The sequence below is a fragment of the Podarcis liolepis genome (assembly GCF_965112155.1).
Source record: "Podarcis liolepis genome assembly, chromosome: 4".
Classification (NCBI taxonomy): domain Eukaryota; kingdom Metazoa; phylum Chordata; class Lepidosauria; order Squamata; family Lacertidae; genus Podarcis; species Podarcis liolepis.
In genome coordinates this window covers 75,491,156-75,511,390 of record NC_139558.1, presented here as the reverse complement: position 1 = coordinate 75,511,390, position 20,235 = coordinate 75,491,156, and the positions used below count along the sequence as shown (strand labels likewise).

At 40.9% G+C, this 20,235-nt stretch overlaps 1 protein-coding gene across 1 annotated transcript in view; it reads left to right on the top strand.

The window, feature by feature from the left end:
- LSAMP (limbic system associated membrane protein) overlaps nt 1-20,235 on the top strand; it is a gene marked incomplete at its 5' end in the record, with an annotated part of 219,063 nt that overhangs the window by 155,652 nt on the left and 43,176 nt on the right. The window contains one exon of the mRNA XM_083500629.1: nt 12,417-12,551. Coding sequence (XP_083356755.1) covers nt 12,417-12,551 — 135 coding nt within the window. The remainder of the gene's footprint in view (nt 1-12,416; nt 12,552-20,235) is intronic.

Here is a 20,235-nt window from a genome sequence, read left to right as displayed (position 1 = left end):
TGTCAAGTGTGTGACTGTGGCAGGGATCTAGAAGGCAGTAAATTTAGCAGCTTTCTCTTCCACTGACAGCCTGTCATGTGCTTGAAACGTAAATAGTGGTGGAGACAAATCGCTGCTGTTTTCCTATTAAGCTTTGGCCCACTGGCCTGCTGGCCTCCTGGCAGCATTTCCACCCACCTTCCTGGCGCGCCTCATTTCGGGGACTGATGTGGGGCCCTCCCATAAGCTCTGGAACAGGAAAGGAGAGAATTATGGTGTCAGTTTTTAAGTGTCCTTGGTTGTTATAGTACTGTTAGTCACATGGAGGAATAGTCTCCTTTTCTGATGTACCTGAATCACATTGTGTGAATAACCTGGAGAAGAGGGGAGGAAGAGGAGCCTACATTTTCCTCCCAATCCCCATCTGGCCCCAGTCTCCATTCAGTTTGCAAATAAGGGTCATACAAAATACAGGAGATCTGTGGTTAGGATCTCTCTCTCTCTCTCTCTCTCTCTCTCTCTCTCTCTCTCTCTCTCTCTCTCAGCTCCTCCAGACAAGCTGTTTATTGAGCATTTGAATGCACAAAGCTTATGTGGATGTCCAGTTTTTGCTGAGCATTTGTTCTGATTTGTTTGCCTAAGCTGAAGGACAAGATGTACCATCCTTCCAACCAAGCTTGCAGTTGAATCTTTGCTGATGGGACAGCATCCCGAATTGCACCCGAGAGCAGCAGGCTAGCTTTTAGGGGCACAGGAGCCGACCACATATTCTATACAACTCTGTTGCCGAACATCTTGCCACTGCCTCACACTGCCTAATAGCAGGGCCAGCCCTGCCACAACTACACTACTTGACATGCATATGCATGTAACAAAAGTCTGGTGAGAATGAGACTTTTTTTGAATGGAGAAGCAGCTGGAAGACAGGCATTTTTAATCACAGTAACAAAGCATGAATAGTTATTTTAATTCTAACAGGTTAAGTCTATAGATGTTTGTATTAGACTTAAACAAAAGGAATTTGTTTCCTGCTGAACCTACCGTAGTTACTGCAGGTCTAAATTTCACTCTACCTCCTCTTCTTCAGAAATTTCTACATTCAGCCACATTCTTTTTCTCTTCTTTTCCCAGTGGAAAATGAAGCCATTCTAGGGATGAAGATGACATCCTTCTCTGTTGCTGCGCTTTGTGTTCCCAGCACATTCATTCAACTGCATCTCTTGTAGCATTACAAAATCCTCACAAGGACTATGCAACCAAGTCACTTTAATACAATCCACTGCTCCCTTAGGTATGGCAGAGCAAAGGCACGACAGCAAATTCTGCAACTCTCATGAGTACACCCTGACAAAGTTCCTAACAAAATCCCAACTCCCAGAGTTTCAAGAAGAATAGTGCCTAAAACTAAAGTCCTTTTAACCGTTCTTCTGGGATGGCACTGCTTTGTGTATTCAACAACACTGATAAGTGGTGCATGGCAGAACAGGGTGCTTATCTGCTCACTAGAGACACATGGGTCCCTCTAGCACAACTTCTTTTCTGTCAGTCTTTGGAATCACTTATTTGATTTATTTTCTCTGCTTCGTTCCTCTTTGCTTTATCTCTTTCTGGACTCCCCCGCCCCCCACTGTTCCGTTTTATCTCTTTCCCTCTCTTTCTCCCATTCATTTCTCTTAATCAGCCTTCCAGTCTGCTCTGCATCACCTTTCACTTTACAATTTTCTTCTCTCACACTTCTGTTTTTCTCTTGAATACTCCAATAATTTTCTATGGATTCATTTCTTCTGTGCTTTGTCAATCGCTCTGTTCTTCCACATCATCTTGGGCCTGCAGACTTTTTTTTATACACCAAAACATGCATATCAACTAGGGAAATTGCCAAATGATGTAGCACAGCAGCACCAAATCCACAGTTCTCTTTTTGTACTGTTAGATCAGATATTATACCACCAGAGCAGAAATGTAAACATGGGTCAGTGTCCAAAGACTCCCCTGTATGCAATCTTCTAATCCCAACTCCTCACACTATGTTGTTGATCACTCCCTTGCTTTGCCCATCCCTTGAAAAATTCTGCCAGTGACAGTGGAAGGACAAATTGTCTGGTCTGCAGTAAGGCAGTTTCGTATCTCTCCATGGGCACAAACAATCCAAAGTCCACAATGCATGTTTGAGCCAAACGAACTCCATAAGTTATGATACCATCCATTCAGCTACTTGCCCAAATATTTGCAGCTCTGGGGGTAGCATAACCCTGTGATTTTTACCATTTATACCATTATTTGCAAATACAGATCTTAAGTAGTTTCAAATTTATTTTATAAACTCATCATTGTGCTCAGTTAACTGACCTGGATTTATAAAGACCTTTTTTAAAAATTAAAAAACAAAACAAAACTGGGTTGTTGTACCCAAAACCAAGGAGCTTAACTAAACTCTGGGAATCAACAGTTGTTAAGAAACCTTTCAAGCATATCACTGTCACTAGGGACTGCAGCAGGTCTTCAACCCATTTTTTATGCTCGCTTCTACTCCATATTCCCTTTGCTATGGTGCATGGATATGGTTCAGCAAGTGCGAACATTTTGTTCCCAGAGTCATTGGAGAATACGAAGGCTGGCTGGTTGTTCTGCTTTAATTGCCTTTCAAATGCTTGCACGGCAAGCAATATACCCTTGTCCCCCAAGCAACTCTTAGGCTCCATTATGCTGTTGTGCTGAACATAGTCAGTAACAAACCAATTGATTTCCTCTGTCTGTCTTCCCTTCTGCAAAAGAGAACTGCCACCCCACACCCTTTTTCCTCCTTCTTTCTGAATGGTGGTTATACCAAGACAAGAAGCAGAGGATCTTATTAAAACAACTGAGAAATCGATCTGCACCACTCAGCACCACTTGGTCAATGCGAACTCTTAGGCATGGATGACAGCATCAGAATTTTTATCTGAGAACTGTGTGCATTATTCTCCTTTTTAAAGCTAAGGATTTCCCAGGTCATCAAATAATACTTCATTTGGGCTGTCTTTGAATGACCTCAAAGTCTTGGATTTTATGATAACTCTTTTAGTGGTAGAGTGCAAAATATCAACTCTGCACATGGATATAATTTTGGCTTGTTGTAAAAACTTCCAATCGTGTTCCTTGTATATACTTGGACAACGATTCACAAATGACAAAACAAATATTCCTAGGTGAACGCATTAAAGGTGAGTCAGAAGGATTCTACAGGGTCAGAGTATCAATGAGGGTTCATAAGTATGTCTTTACCTTTGCACATAGTATGTCTATATCTACTCAATATGTGTTCCAGAGTGTGTGCTCTTTTGTCCATTGAACCTTGGGAAGTGGGCTTTCAATACAAGGCTGCAGGAGAAATATATCAGCTGTGAGAGCTGTGGTAATTTTCTGCCCAGAAGATGTGCATGGAAAAGACATAAACTGGAAAGAACACTAGCAAGTCCAGCTAGAGGGAGTAAGGTGGGCGTGATGGGCCTAGACCAGTGTTTCCCAACCTTGGGCCTCCAGCTGTTTTTGGACTACAACTCCCATCATCCCTAGCTAGCAAGACCAGTGGTCAGGGATGATGGGAATTGTAGTTCAAAAACAGCTGGAGGCCCAAGGTTGGGAAACACTGGCCTAGACTATAAGCTCTGAAGCATCACAGCTAATGCTGTGGACTGGGGAAGCTGGCTTGCCGGCCCATAAAAGGGAGCCTTCAAAGAACCAGCCAGAGCCAGACCTCTTTGCCACTCTGCTCATTGCTGGTTATGCATAAGAATGAGATGTCTAAAACCGTTGGTGGCATGGAGCTCGCTTACGCAGCATGCACTCAGCTGTGTCTTATTGCTTGACAGAACAATTGTTAACACAGCAATTTTTACCCTGTCTGCTTTTGTGCCTAGAGCACTTGATGCTTCTTTGAAACCTGGGACTATTATTCTTTGATTCATTTATTGGGATTTTGTAGCCCGCTCTACCTTCAGAACGAACAGAATAGGTAGCTTCCATTTCCAGTATAAATAATACACAAAGATATATTTTGCTGCCTACACATACAGCAAAAGCATAAACTGTTTTTGAATGTTGAGTGCACAAAGCATACTCTACAAGTGCAAGGGGCTAGGGGAGCCCGGATGCTGTCTGCTGTCTCCAGCCTCACATAGCTTCCTTAGCCCTGCCCTCAAGGTCCATGCATTGAGATTGGATGTTTGCCAGCTGGATGCCTGTGCACCTTGGTGCAAATAGGCTGCCACTTGAACCAAATCCCTCAAGGGTGCTGACTGTGGACACTGATCTGCACCATAGGGGAATGTGAGTTGCATGATATCTGGAGTGGGGCCAGCAGTGTGTCCTTGTGGACCCTTAAACTCATGGAAAATCATTAAGGTGTAAAGAAAGCAAGAGAGATGTGGTCATTTGGCTGTCAGGCCATAACCTGGTAGTGCTCCTCTTGTATATCTCCTAAAGCAGGAATGCAACAGCACTGATGCAGTTTTAACCATCTCATGCTCAGTCTCTCAAGCTTCCTTCTTTTCTCAGCTCCATATCCCTACCACTCTCCATCTCTCTTCATTTCTGGCTTGCCTGATCCTCCTTGCGTTTCCTGCCTCCCCAGTCATTCTTGTTTTCCATTTTCCCCGTTGCCTGTTGCCTTCCAGCACGTCCAACCCTTTTACTCATTTACCATCTGCCACTCTCTACTGATCTTTGGATGTGTGTGTGTGTAATTTAAAACAAGTCTCTTCAACTAAGGGACAGATAAAAATGCCAAGCTCCTGGAAATCTGTGGTGGGTGAAGAAGAAAAGACTGATAAACAGAGGCTTCAAAGTTGTAAATAGGAGGGGGAGAAAATCCCCAGCTGGAGGTAAAACAAGAAAATGATGCCAAAGGCTCTCTTTGCTATCTTTGTTTTTCTGAAGCACAGTCCTGGGGAATGCAAGGTGGTGAGCTGGGGAAGGAGCTAGGTGAGCTAGACCTTAGACTAAACATGAAAAGTGCGGAAAGAACAAAACAAAACAAAAAAGGACCCTCCATACAGCACTGGAAGCTGCCACAGAAAACTTCAAATGGCATCTTTTGATTGGCACTCTTTTTCATCCCTTTGCATCTTGTTTTAAGCGGAGGGTGCCCAACACGGTCCCACGGCCCCTTCTGCTCTCCACTCCACACATCTACAAAAGGGTGTTTGAAGAAAACAAACAAAGCAGCAGGAATTCTGCTATTTCCCCCACCCCATACATAAACATATACGTAGGTGAGTCTGAATTTTATCTTTGTGTAAATACGCAACAAGGAGAAGAAACAACAAAAAACAAAGAAACATATGTGGGTGGGTGTCAGAGAGAGAGAGATGCAAGGTGTGTGTGTGTGTGTGTGTGTGTGTAAGAGAAGGATGGCAAGGAATTTTGTGCTTGTCTCCTCAACAGAATACATCAGTGAAGTGAACATGAAATGTCTGCTTCTGTCTGTAGTTGATTCTCTTACCTTTAGCTGCCAATAAGGATGCTACCAATAGATTGCTGTTCTGGTAAAAGCTCTGTTCTTCAGTTCAGGCTTATGGAAGTGCTTTGATGGCCAGCTATGTATACTTAGAACTTTGAAATATTAATACCCTATAAGGAGTAGCATGGTAGTTAAAGAACATAAATGCCCTATTTTTCATTACTGGACAGATGTTCTAGGTATATGTATAACAGACTCAGGGGATTCTCACATTTGGATCCCCATGCTTCCACCCAAACCTTTGCTGCCTTATTAGAAGAAAAATCCTATGCCTGAAAGCTTGAAGTAGGTGTTTTCCCGATATGAAAATGCCTATGAAACATTACAGATGTAAGAAGTGACCCACTAAAGGAAAGTACAAGAGAGTGTGACAAATGTGAATACGGCATTAAAATTGTATATGCATGCTAGGGCAAAACAATTTGTGATGCTGTGAATAATGTAAACCTTTCTGTATTTGTATTTGTATTTGTGGTTAGGGATATATTTGGGAATGGTTCTTCAAAACAAAAGGTTAAGTACTGTATATATCTTCATGTGCTTCTATGAAGACACCTAAATGTACCTGCAATTTCTCACAAGGAAGGTAGTGTACAGTGCACATATTTAAGTTTCAGGGGGTCAAGTACAGAGAGCAGCTTTCGAGCTCCATGGCTGGACATCGGAACCCACAGCCAGAAATGCAGCAAGAGTCTCTGGAAAAAGGCAGGTGCCTAATATTTCAGTTGACCCATGGTGCTTACTCTTCTGGTCCTTCTGGTGTGGTTGGTGGTGGGCTGGTAGAGACTGAAGCCCATTGCCTAAATTTAAGGCCATCTGGATTTGCTTGCAAACTGACCTATGGGACATTGCTGAATTGCAATTCCCCTCATGGGCCATGCTTGCTGGGGCTGATGGTGGGAATTGTAGCTTAGCAGCATCCTGGGACCAAAGGTTTCCCACACCTGCTCCTGAGCAACGTGCTTTTTATTGACCATGGAGAACCCTCCTTTCCTATATTCTATTAGACAGTAGGAAGATATGGCATGAGTATGGCTTGGCTGGGCAACACCTAAGGGAGGGCATACAAACCATCAATCTAGGAGTCTCTGAAGGGTATATTCCCCAAGGTAAAGAGGTGGGCAAAGTGGTATATAACTTGGATTTATGAGATGTCACTAAGAAAAGGTCAGTTCTGTAAAGGTCAACTGTATTTATATGCTGGCTAGCCTTGCCTTAGGAAAGTGGTGAAGAAACACCCATCACTTGGGATACATATAAAGCTAAACTAAGAAAACATTTGGAGAATACACAGTGGGGAGCCATCTGAAGCTATAACAGTGGAGAATGCCAGCAAGCGGGTGGTATTCCCAACTTGCTTATGAAATGGTGCAAACACAGAGACTTGCGCTGGAAATTGTCCAAAATGTCCACCTTCTTCCAGCTCCCTTTGCTGCAGTAAGATAGATAGCAACAAACAAACACCCTGCTGTTTCTCTTCTCCCCCCCCCCCAAGAGCTTGACAATTTAATGCCTCCCTGCAGACAGACTCTGTTCTACTTACTATTCATTTCCGTCTTCCTCAAAGATAGCCTCCAACCTCTTTTAGACATTTAGATTGGAGCTAGCAAGACCCACATTCTCTGTTTGGTGAACTGAATTGGTGCAAATAGCGCTCAATCTCGACAAAGAGGTCCAGTTAAAATACCCAGCTGTGTCAGTTTTGTTTTGTATTAGTATGATACGGCATCACAATTCAATGAATTTAAAAATAAAAATAGTTTGCTTTAAGGGCCCACAGCTGAAGAAAGAAAGGCTTAAGTATGAGTTGCATTTCATAGCTGTTATACAGTATATGGATCAAACTGTCATCCCGTGAACAAACGCAGTTTAGCTAAAAATATAGCAGCATTTTGCTGTTCATCTCTCCCTGTATCCTTCTTCCTCTTTCTTTTTCTATCATAGTTTTCTAAGGAACAGGGTGCTGTTTTAAATTGTAAGCATGTACAGCTCCAGGCACACTGCAAGAGTGTTAGAAATATACCAGCGCAGCAAATATAGCAACAGTCACTGACACTCAAGGAATAAGGCCACAAAAGTCTTAGCAGGGCTACTAGAAATAGTACATAGTTTAGGGAACAGCTGTTATCTCAAATCTCAAGCATCACTGTGCTACAGAAAACACTTAAGACTCCTACTGCATTTTAATACATTGAAGAATAGTTGGGAAAATATTCACACATGTTTATTTACACACATATCTGTTTAGAACCGTTACCAAAGGAGCAAGGATTTTTCTGTACATATTATGGCACCATTGAGATCTTCCCCTGATGACTATGAAGTCTGTGAAGGGGACACACACACAGTCCCCTTAGTCATGAAGTGGTGAGATGCACATCCTTTTCTCCATTGAAAAGTACAGAGAGCTGAAGGGGAAAGTTGGAAGTCTGACATTCTTTCCCACTTCCTCTTTCCAGCTTCAGATTAATTCCACTAGATCTGACTTTTAAATAGAGCCCTTGGGAAAGCGAAGTGTGTTCTCTCTCTCTCAGAGGAAGGGAGGAGAAAGAGAATTAACCAGAGTGGGCGTTGCCCATGGTACCCGCTCAAACCTCAAACTGAGCCCATGGATCTGAAAAGCTGATGACCCTGCATGAAGCACATACCTGAAAACATAGGGGCCAACTCCTAGGAGTTGAGGTCCCTTCACCCACCCCCCCATAAAACTTTTGAGGGGACTGCCCCCCCATTTTATGGACATTGCCATTCAAATTGCATGAGTGTGCCATGTCTTGTGACCGATTATGCGGGGCAGGCTTACCTGATACCCCCCACCCTCAATATTTTATTCAAGTTGGCACCCCTGAAACAGGAGGAGGTTTGTGGAAGACACATAGGCAGAAAAAGAGTGCTGTAAGGTGGTTGAAATCACCTTGAGGATGGAGGCCTAATTTTGAGGTTGCAGGCATTCTGATGTGGAACAATGATGAGCTGCCTTTCTGGCTACACATATGCCTTGCTTGTATATTTGAAAGTAAATAAAATACTTAAAACACACCCAAAGCCAGGGATGTCCTCTGTCACCTTTCTTATTCATACTAGCATTGGAGATACTCTTGCAAAATATTAGGATGGAGGAATAGATAAAGGGAGTTGTAATTGGGGGGAAATCCTATAAAGTCAGGGTATTCACAGATGAATTATTAATAACAACACAAGATCCAGAGCAGTCCTGTGGTGTTGGAATTAATTTAAATATATGGAAAAATTGTAGGCCTAAAAGTAAATTACCAAAAAACTAAAATGTTAACTAAAAATCTAAGTACAGGATAACAGGTCTCACTGGAGAAACATCCAAATTTGAAAAGGAATTGATTCAAGGTAAAGGAAAACACATCTCATGGATGTATGATTTATTATTACAATGGGAGGTAAAAGACAAACAAGTTAAAGCAGTAATGGTGAGATGGGCGCAAGACTTGGGTTATAACATTTATATGGAACAATGGGGAAAACTTTGGCAGGAGGATATTAAATTGATGGCTTGTTATAACCTCAGAGAGAATACTATGAAGATGATGTACAGATGGCATCAAACCCTGGCAAAACTTGCCAAAATGTATAAAAACAGATCACCCATGTGTTGGAGATGTAAAAAAAAGAAAGAGTCCTATCTGCACATGTGGTGGAATTGTACAGAAATCCGTGAATTTTGGGATAATATATACGAGGAACTCATAAAACTACTTAAACTTACTTTTTTTAAAAAAGACCAGAAATTTTCCTCCTAAGCATGTTGCCAAAGGAACTTGGAAAATCAAAAAGACCATTGGCCATGTATGGGATAACAGCTGCCAGAATATTAGTGGCAAGAAACTGGAAGAGTCAATCAATACCAAGTATAGTGGATTGGCAGAATCTAATGGTAGAATACCAGCAGCTAGCAAAGATGACAGGAAGAGTTAGAGGTCAGACAAAACAGAGAGTCTATAAGGAATAGAGAATATATAAAGAATAAAAATTATGGTGTAAACAGAAATCTCCTGGCAGAATTAGACAGAATTAGATTGAAATTCATATAAGGTAACGAAGGTATAATGAAAAATCTCAAGAAACAGGTAACTATGTGGTATAATGTACATAACAGATAAAGTACAATGAGAATACTTGGAAGTCTTTTTAAATGTTTGCAGCACTTTTTATATCTAATTGTGTGAATAATCATTGTAATAACAAAATACTTAATGTTGAGAAATTTCAAAATTACGTATGTTTTTTCTCTTCTTTTTTCCTTGATTTTTATACACTTGTCCTTATCTTGCATTTTTCTTTTCTTTCTTCCTTATGTTGTAAGCTTGTAATGGCAAATACTATATGGATGTATTCATTTTAACTCAATAAAGATTGACATAAAAAAACAAAAACAACAAAGCTTCCCTCATCTAAAGAAATCTAAATCCAGTAGCCCTGATTCTGGAATTTCTCAGCCCTCAGGTAAATAGGGAATACATAGCAATATAAAAGGAAAGGAGCTTTGGGCGTTAAAAAAAAATTGTGGGGGATAGTCAGCATTTCATCCCCTTGTCTCACAGTTATTTTGAAAACTGGGCCTGCATATCAGGTGCCCTGTGTCTGTTCCTATCTGCATGTCTGTCTCAGCATGCAGAGCAAAGAGGCACCTGTTCATAGTCCAAGAGCCCATACTGAGAAAATTACATTGGAAGGAACAGATTATGTGGCTATTTAAATGTCTTAGGGTGTGAAATCTCCAAAAAGTGCCAGCCTTATCAGCACTTGCTGGGGTATTAAGAGAGCAGCATCCTACTCTGAGGGCCATTTATCTCTGAGAGCATAGGCTCTCTCAAGGTTCAAAACAAGCTCTTCTCCCTTCAAAGACACTCTGATTTGTCTACCTCACATGGAACGCCTTTTTCATTACTTCTCCAACAACACATTTTTGAATGGTAACTGAATAATTCCCAGATTATGCTAAGAGAGTTTACTTTGTCTCCAATGAAAGCACTCTGCCACCACAAAGCGGCCATGGGATCCAGGTGTCTGTTGTTCTTTATATCAGTCTTGGCAGATTTTGGAATTGAATGCCCATGTTTATCCAACCTTAGTCTGGAAGAAGATCAGTGAATGTGGATCAAGACCCTTCCAAATGCAGAAGTGTTTCTGCCCAGTTTTGGCTGTCTCTGCCCAGTGACAAAAATGGAAATTATGCTTTAGCTGAGAATGTTTTGTTTGGGACATTTATTCTTGTTACTGCTAACTCTTAAAAAAATACCTACCCAATGTTCTGGTCAAAGTTTCATCTGTTCTCTTTATTAAAAAAAAAAAAACCCCGAGCAAAGAAATTTCAACCAGGGTCTTGCCTACATGCTCTGTTGCACTCAGCTAAAGAGAGCTGGCTAATGTACTTTGTACTCTATGTCACAGGAAACCCATGCCAATACTGTAAAATGAATGGAAGGTTCAGAGACATTGGGGCCACTGTAGGGAATCCAAAGGGAACAGAAGCTTCTAAGGATGGGCCTTGCTGATATTGCCATTCAGTTGACAGTCATTGGAAAGGAAGCAAATGAACCTCTGTTTTTCGCTTGCTTGCTTGCTTGTTTTGGATATATTCACATCTGGACCATAGATAAAGATTTCAAGTCTTACTGAAATGCTTCTATGAAGAAAAATGATGGAAGATTCAGGACAGACAAAAGTACATTTTCACACATAGCATAATGAAACTATAGCATTAAACTCAACCATAGAATGTGATTATGGCCACTAATTTAGATGGGCTTAAAAGGGAATTTAAAAACATGTGTATTTTCTCTCTTTCTTTTTTTTAATAAAATATTTATTGAAGTTTCACAAATTATATAAACAGACACGATAATACAAAAAAACACAGACAAAAAAGAAAAAACAAGTATAATTTCAAATCCTTATTTTCTTAAAACTTACTTCACCGACCTCCTCATACCTCCCCTTTCTGCATTCCAATTTCAAATATTACCGTAGTTCAGCAAATCCTCACCCTTAATTTTATCTAATTGTTAACCTTTCTTTTCTTTTGACTTACATGTGTATTTTCTCTCAAATTGTGCATTTTAATTAGTGCTGGGCCAAATATTTCCTTCTCCCTCGCTTTTGTGAGGCCATTTGTGATTACTTCTGGTGGTAAGCAAATTCTGTGAATTTCCCAAGGGGCAGCTTGCTTTTAGCAATGAGGGCTTCCCCAAAGACAGGAATAATATTTGATGGCTTAGTGAAAACTTTAAAAAGTGGATTGGTTTAACATTAAAGATTACATGGCCCAAGTTTTCTCAGTTTTTTCACACACAATAGCTTTGCCGCCATTTCAAACAGTGGTTATGGGGCCCTCAAAGCAGCCCTTGCTTTAGATTTTGGTACATCTTCACTGTTAAAGAGAGCCAGTGAGTACCGTTGGGCAACTGGTTGTGTGAAATTTGAGGGGAATCATTTTTGTCTCATAGGGGTGTACAAGGATTGAAAAAGAGAAACAGCAGCTGTTTTGGTTCCTGTCAGGCTTTAGGATAGGAGTGACATTGCATGCATTAGCACCCTTTACATATGTATTTGCTTCTGTGTCCTGTAAAGCCTGGTTAACTTGTATATTGACAAATAAACACAAACATCATCCATTCTCTATAAAGGAAACAGAGAAGAGGGGGTGAAAAAACATCATCATGTGTGCATATATTTGTAGCCACTGCCAGACTGGCTCACTTCAGTACCCAAATACCTTCTACATGAGCTGGCAAGTCAACCCAATTTTCTTCAGGAGTTCAACTTGAGTCTCTAATTACTGGACGTGAACCTATTTCCCAAAACTCCTTATTTTACAGATCTTTCTTTCATACAAAAAAAACAAAACCCTATTCCATTCAATGGCCTCTTAAGTAATTGAATTATGTATTTTGTCTCCTCTCAGGCAGGGAATTTGAAGGTGAGGAAGAGTTCCTGGAGATTCTGGGGATTACCCGGGAACAGTCGGGCAAGTATGAGTGCAAAGCTGCAAACGAGGTGTCCACAGCAGATGTCAAGCAAGTCCGAGTCACTGTGAATTGTGAGTATCTTTATTACCAGATTGGGGTGTGGAAAGCAACACTTAACTTCACCACATTGTCATGTTGATAACAAGAAGGAAAGTTTGCCTTACCTGACTGAAAATAATTATTTTAACCTTTGTGGGCTTGCTTTGGGGAGGACTTCAGCATAGAAAACTAGTTTGATATCCCTGCTGAGCTATCAATATCCATTACTTTAGCCCAGCATTGGCCCAAGACATTTTGGTACCACAAAATGGTGCCCCTACAGCCTACTAGGCAAGAAGGGTTGAGTGAAGATCTTAGTCAGGAACAAAGGAAGAAGGAAGGTTGCCTCACCTTGCCTCATGGATGGGCCAGTCATGTCTCAGCCTCTATTTTATGGGTATCCACGGGGCAGAGGAAATAGCAAGGAGGGACATTATCTTCCATCCTGGGATGGACCACAATCCCCAGATTCACAGCTTTAGTTTTCACTTTTTAAAACAAAAAATAAAGGTTAAGATTCTGGCAAAATGTCCAGGCACTATTCTTCTTGGTTCTTTGTGAGGAACTAGTCTGCTCCCCACTTTGAGGGTTTAAAATTATCCTCTGCACTCCGAAAGAATTGCTGTCAATACTTCCCATCTGAAGAATGTAAAACTGTACTTCTCTTTTTCCTTTTCAGTATGATTTATTTATTTATTTTGGAACACATTTCAAAAAAAGAAAAGGAGTATCAAAAAGCAAGAACAGGATAGAACAGTACTACAAAGGGAAAGGAAAACTCACTGTTTAATAGACCTTTAGTATATCATGTGGGAGGTTGTGTAACAAAGTGAAGCAGCCTAAGGAGAAGCTCACTTTCTATTGAGAAATCTGGATGTGTAAGCTATGTAGCCGAATCATAGGCCAAAAAAATATGCATGTATATTTGATTGGAATAATACACAAATTACTCAACCTATACAAAATCATGGATAACCATGGAATGCAGCGAAGTAGCTTCTGTCATACATCCTAACACAATCTGGATCTTTGTCTACATGAGATTTGTGCTAGTTCACAGTAGAAGAAGTAGTTGAAGAAGAAGAGTTTGGATTTCATATCCCGCTTTATCACTACCCTATGGAGTCTCAAAGCGGCTAACATTCTCCTTTCCCTTCCTCCCCCACAACAAACACTCTGTGAGGTGAGTGGGACTGAGAGACTTCAAAGAAATGTGACTAGCCCAAGGTCACCCAGCAGCTGCAAGTGGAGGAGCAGGGAATCAAACCCAGTTCGCCAGATTACGAGACTACCGCTCTTAACCACTACACCACACTAGCACAGTACAATCAGTGGTGGACTTTGGGCTTTAAAATTTCAGCGGGGCCTTGTTCAACACCAAAATTCAGCATCCCCCACCTCTCACCTTCCGTTGCTTGTCATTGTTGTGCCGTCCTCAGTAGTGCCCTCTTGGCTCAGTGCCCACTGCAGGCAAACTGGTCCCAGTCCCCTAAATCTTGCTTTGCTGTAATTCTATACATGCTTACTAAGGAGAACATTCACCAAGGCTCAGTAGGGTTCATTTCCAGGTAAATGGATATAGGATTGTATCCTAAGGCTGCAACACACACACTAGAGATGGGCACAGCACTGAGCACAGTAAGATTTACTTCTGAGTAGACTTGTTTAGGATCACACTGCCAGTCATACTTGTGCAATATAATAATCACTATTATTTTCACATATAGAGAATCACTAGTTCTCTGACATTAAAGGAGATTGGAGAGGGTGCAAAAAAAGACCTGACAATAAGTAACTGTAAAATGTGAAATGCTGTAATTACTATCTTCTGGGTGACCACATCTGTATGCAAATGGGTGCCACGTTTCTTTATTATTTTCTCCTAATGGCCTTTGTTTGCCATGTTTTCTGAGATGAAGTGCCCTTTCTTATTAAATAGCATCATTCTAATGAGATCGTTATTTAAAAGCCTATCCTACATGTAGGCATGAGATATTTACCCTTCCGTTGTGGGATAGATAAAAGCAGCAGGGAATACAGCTTGTTCCCAAGATCAAAACTCCTGGCTTCCATTATATTATCATAACAAAGGGAGCAGCCTAACTCAACTCTTTCTTAACTTCTCTTCAACTTGATAGACATAAAAACAAAAAAAGAGCCCTTCTAGATCAGAGCAGAGCCCCATCTCATCCAGCATTCTGTTCCTACAGGAGCCAACGAGAACCCTATGGGAAGCTTATTATTATTATTATTATTATTATTATTATTATTATTATTATTTTATACCATGCCCTCCCCAGCCAAGGCCAGGCTCAGGGTGGCTAACAAGCAATAATAAAAACAAGTTGAATGAATACAACTTAAAAACAAGATTAAAATACATTAAAATATTGAAACATTAAAATATTAAAATGCAGTCTCATCACAGGAGGAGAAAGGAAAAAGAAAAAAGAAGGTGCAGGAGTGACTTGCCCAGTGGGCAACAATATTCTCCTGCTGGGTTGGGTTGCCACTGTCCTTTGAGTAAATAATTTTAATATAAATTATATTTGCATAAATTTGCATAGGAGTAAACCATAGCAAAAAACAAACAAACACCTGCCTTGTTTTCAGACGATGTGGATGCATCATCTTAGAAGAGGCATTTCCTCACGCATAAAGGAAATGCTTCTTTCGAGTTGCCACTCAAGATGTGCAGGTATAAATATTAGGGGTGTGCACTGGCCACAAGACTCAGTTCAGATCAAAATTCAACACTTTGGAAAACAGCCTGCTTCAGTCCATAGACTGCCTTATTTGACTTGGGGATTGTCTGCCTTTTCCTCATTCCTTCCCCTCCAAATACACTGCTGGAAAATAATAATAAAAATTAAGCTTTAAAAAGGTGGATGAGATTTGTAGCCATAGCAGCTGCTTTAGGGTGCATAAAACCTGGAAAATTGCAAACAGATTGGTACAGAAACATTTGTCGGGGGCACTTTTAAACTTTGCATTTTTAAAAAAGAAAAATAAAGAAAATATCTATATTGTTTTTATTTGGGGGAAGAATTGGATTATATTTGTAAGGAAGTTCGTTCCTTCTAAAAGCATGAATTCTGCTGAATTTCAAATGGATAACTGCAGTAGCCATTACAGTTTGTGAGTCTACTTTGTTTCCTTACCCGCACTCATGATTGAAAAACCAAAAAGTGGCTGTAACGTTATTTCTTCTTACAGAAGTAGGTGAAATTTGAAGGCATAGTAGCCAGAATGGATAATGCTGGCCAAATAACAGGCAACATGTCCAGGAGCTTTTGTAGCAGGCATCCTTAAAAGTTGATTTATTTAAGGAAACGCCTATAACTTCTTTTATTATTATTTGGGGGCAAAATTGGGGCAGATAGAGTTGAGCTACTCTTGTTTAATTTCTCAACCCAACTCCTACCTTCTAGTCATATAGAGTATGTTATTTCTTTCTTTCTTTTTCTTTCTGTTTTCTTTTTTTTTCCTTTTTTTTTTTTTTTTTTTGCTGTTAATGGCTAATCTGTACTGGTGTGCTTTCAATAAGCACCTTAAAGCCTGGTTGCTTGTTTATAGCCTTTGGGGAAGTTAATGAGGCCAAAAATATCGCAGTTGGAGATATCTTGCTTAGTGTCTAACTGAGGTTTATGTAAGATTGAGAAAGAGGAAATTTACATTAAAAATAGACTCAAATACACTCAAATTTGACTCTCTCTCTCTAAAGGCTTTTGTTTGTTTGAGCTGTCATTGCACATTTTATTTAGCAGTGGCTCGAATTAAAAATGCACAATCTAAACACAACACTGCAGATTGCAGCTCTAGCACATAGCTGGCTTTTTGTGTTAGGAATAAAGCAAAACCTGGAACGCTATTAATCTATGGGAAAGATGCTGGAAATTATTTTTAATGAGCCATCATTACTTTTACCGGATGTAGTTTGCCAGTTACTAAAAGCAATTCTGTACTATTTTTTCCCAGTGCACATCATCACCATTATTTAATATTCCACTGTTCTGTGTACAAGCAAAGGTGGTGGAGTGGTTAGCATGCTGTACTTAGACCAGGGTACTTGAACTGGAATCCCATGAAGTCCCTGACCTTGGCCTAGGCACTCTTTTGCCCACCTCTCCCCCCACAAACTACTTCATATGAGGATAAACAGAATGCACTCCATGCAGGCTATTCTGAGAGGAAGGGTGGGATACAAACGTGACAAATAAGTACCGTATTTTTCCGTGTATAACACGCCCCTGTGTATAAGACGCCCCCTATTTGGGCGGACTCAAAATAAGAAAATGGGGGGAGATTGCCCCCGTGTATGATGACCCCCCCCCCTTTTAAACATTTTTCCCCCTCAAAAAACTAGTCTTATACAAGGAAATGTACGGTACTTGAATTTGAACAAAAGCACCAAGTGGGCAGAAAACTTTGATTTCACTTATGCATTTGGGTTCTAAATTTGCTGCTCAGAAAAAGTAACCCTTAGCTCACCCAATGCAGCCACCAGTCTTAGTGTGTTGTAGTAATGAAAACAACAGTTTTAATACCATAAAGAATTTCAAAAAGAGGTTAAAAAATAAAACTCCAATTAATGGCCTTATATAGAAACCATCATTCCCATGCCATTCAAGTCATAAGAAACAAAGTTACAGATTAAAATTACAGTAAAGGTAAAGGTAAAGGACCCCTGACAGCTAAGTCCTGTCATGAACGACTGTGGGGTTGCGGCGCTCATCTCGCTTTACTGGCCAAGGGAGTTGGTGTTTGTCCACAGACAGCTTCCGGGTCATGTGGCCAGCATGACTAAGCTGCTTCTGGCAAAACCAGAGCAGCGCACAGAAACGCCATTTACCTTCCCGCCAGAGCGGTACCTATTTATCTACTTGCACTTTTGGGGGTGCTTTCGAACTGCTAGGTTGACAGGAGCTGGGACCGAGCAACGGGAGTTCACCCCGTTGCGGGGATTCGAACTGCAGACCTGCTTGGCAAGTCCAAGAGGCTCAGTGGTTTAGACCACAGCACTACCTGCGTCCCTAAATTACAGTAGCACATCTGAAATCACCCCAAAGAATAAGTAACATATGGCAGAGAAGGGATGGACAGATCAGGCTGTGCCTAAACTGGGGCACTTTAACAGGTGCCCATGCATAAGTGTGTGGTGCCCAGTTTGCACACATTAATATGCAAAACAATAAATAAATAGAAAGATCTGCACACACAAAATCATACATACTTACTAATCTCTTACTAATCACAAAATACATACTAAAATATGTGTTTTATTCAATGTATGCAATTCTAAATGTATTTAAACCTACAATGCACATCTTAGTGCATTTTGAACAGACAGCTGTATTGCAAAATTCAGAGAAGAGCAGAAACCCGAGGATAATTACTATCCAAAGGACACATTATTCTGGGACCTGCAGATCAGGTCAGTTCACATTGGAATTTACAGAAACTGACTTCCACAATCAACCCTGGCACAGAGTAAACAGATGTTTAAATCAATATGTTTATCCTACAGCTAAAAAAGTTGAATATATTCTTCTTGTGTTTATCTGTTGCAGCTACAAATCTGACTACCCTTGTAATAGGGCAATGTTGTTTAGAATATTTTGTATTGAACAGGTGTTGTCTTATTTGCCACCTTTGAGAAAAGGGGGGGGGGTCATTCAGGATCCACTGAGATGCTATAGATGGAAAATTAATATGAGTTTGAGTTTCAACTGCACCCTTCCCATGTATGCTATAACCCCCAAAAGCAAAATCAATGCCTGGATGAGAACAGCTGGTGGAAGCCAGTCCCTTCTCTTCATGCATTAACTATTCCCTGTTTTAGTTGGCCGAGCAGGGCTAAAATCTTTCTTCAAAATGCTCTTTTGAATATCAGCCTTTAGGGGGCATAGGAAGCATAATTTATATCAGATTATATAGTTGCACGGTTTCTCCACCCTTGGATTATTGTTTAATTTTTGTTTATTATCCCTCCTAAAAGAAAGGATATAGCAGGAAGGGGGGCAAGGATGAAGGGTGATATACAAACTTAAGTAAATATATAAATAAATTTATGATCTAGGTAAGATTCCTATATTGCAGGGGGTTTGAACTAGATGACCCTTGGGGTCACTTCCAACTGGGGTCACTTCCAATTCTTTGATTCTATGATTCTAAGTATGAAAAGGGCAGCAAAAGGACTCTTAGTTTTCTTTGTGGTTTCAGTCATTGGAAAGTGATGTCACTCAGTCATTCCCACCTAACACAAGAGGGAAAATAGCTCAGTGTTGGAGCATGTGATTTGCACACAGAACAGGAGTGCCAGCTTGGCCCCGCGACCGTGGGTGTCTGGGGCCATGGGTGCCATGCAGTGTGCATGGTCCTGGCACCAAAATTTGTGGGTGCTTGGCTCCTTGATGGGGAATTTGGTGGGTGCTCGGGCTCCCAGGGCCCCAGGGAGTTGGCACCTATGACATAGAAGGCTTCAGGTTCGACCTCTAGAATCTGTTGGGCTTGGTAGACAAAACAGCATGGCCAGATATGATACTGTGGAACAAATTGAGAAACATCCCGAATCTGTCGGGCTACCACAGCTAAATCTGCATCCCAATTAGGGAAGTGGAGCAGAGGAATCTCTTCCTGCCATCCTTGTCCTTCACAATCACTTGCCCTTCATTTAAGGTATCAGCATTCTTAAGAAGTAGCATATATCTTTCATGCAGCCTGTCCTTATGTACGAGTTCTTGGAAGTAAGCCCATGGAGTTCAGCAGAGCTTATTCACAAGTCAGTGTGCATGTAGGATTTTAGTGCTTCGTATCAGATGGTCTACTAAGAGAAAAGGAGCTGGGGGTAAAAGTCAGAACAGCAGCTATTTTTGTATTTTAGTCACTTGTTCCTCCTCTAGAAACATAATAACATAAATAAATAGCAAGTAAATACAGGCCTTTTTCAGATCCAGCCAGACGATTGCAACTTCCCTCACAATACCTTCTCAGCAAAGGGGAACTGCTGTTTTTTCTTAGCAACTGAAATCAGTTGGCCTGGAGTCCCTTAGACAGGGCGATGGGCGAACGGGATTAAAGCCAATGGAACTGGCCATGGGCCTGCCTAGAATGTCTCTCTTAAAGTGTTGTGGAGCGTGGCTAATATGAAGAATGCTGCTGAAAGTGAGAGAGTCAGCTCCTTGGCAGGGAACAGGAATACAAAGCATTGCTAGGCCTGGTGGTGTAGCTTTCAGGTCTGTAGAAAGGTATTTGTTCATTTCATGACTCATCTCGTGTGTGAGGTCCAATGGAGCGGAAATGGTTTGTCTCGCTGCAGATGGCAAAGAGATTTACTGCCTACAAAAATACATTCGCACAGTGAGGTTTTGAAAAAACACCCGGCACTTCTCCTGGTGTTTGCCTTCTTTATCCCTAGGTCTCATAGCAAGGTCGAGTTCTTGAAATAAAGATTTTGTGCTAACTAAACAGGGCATATTATATTCCCCACAACCACCGCTTTTGTGTATAAAAACACATTTCCTTTTTCCAAAGGGATCTGATCCCTTTTCTCTCGAAATCATAACAGCTTATTTCTGCAAACTCAGTAAAAACAGGAAAGCTGTGATCCTGACAGCCGCAACCACTCAACCACAGAAATGGTGGTGGTACTGTTGATAGCAAAGGAGGAAACACCCTGAAGTAATATCCTACATCAGCCTTTGTCAGCCTTGTATC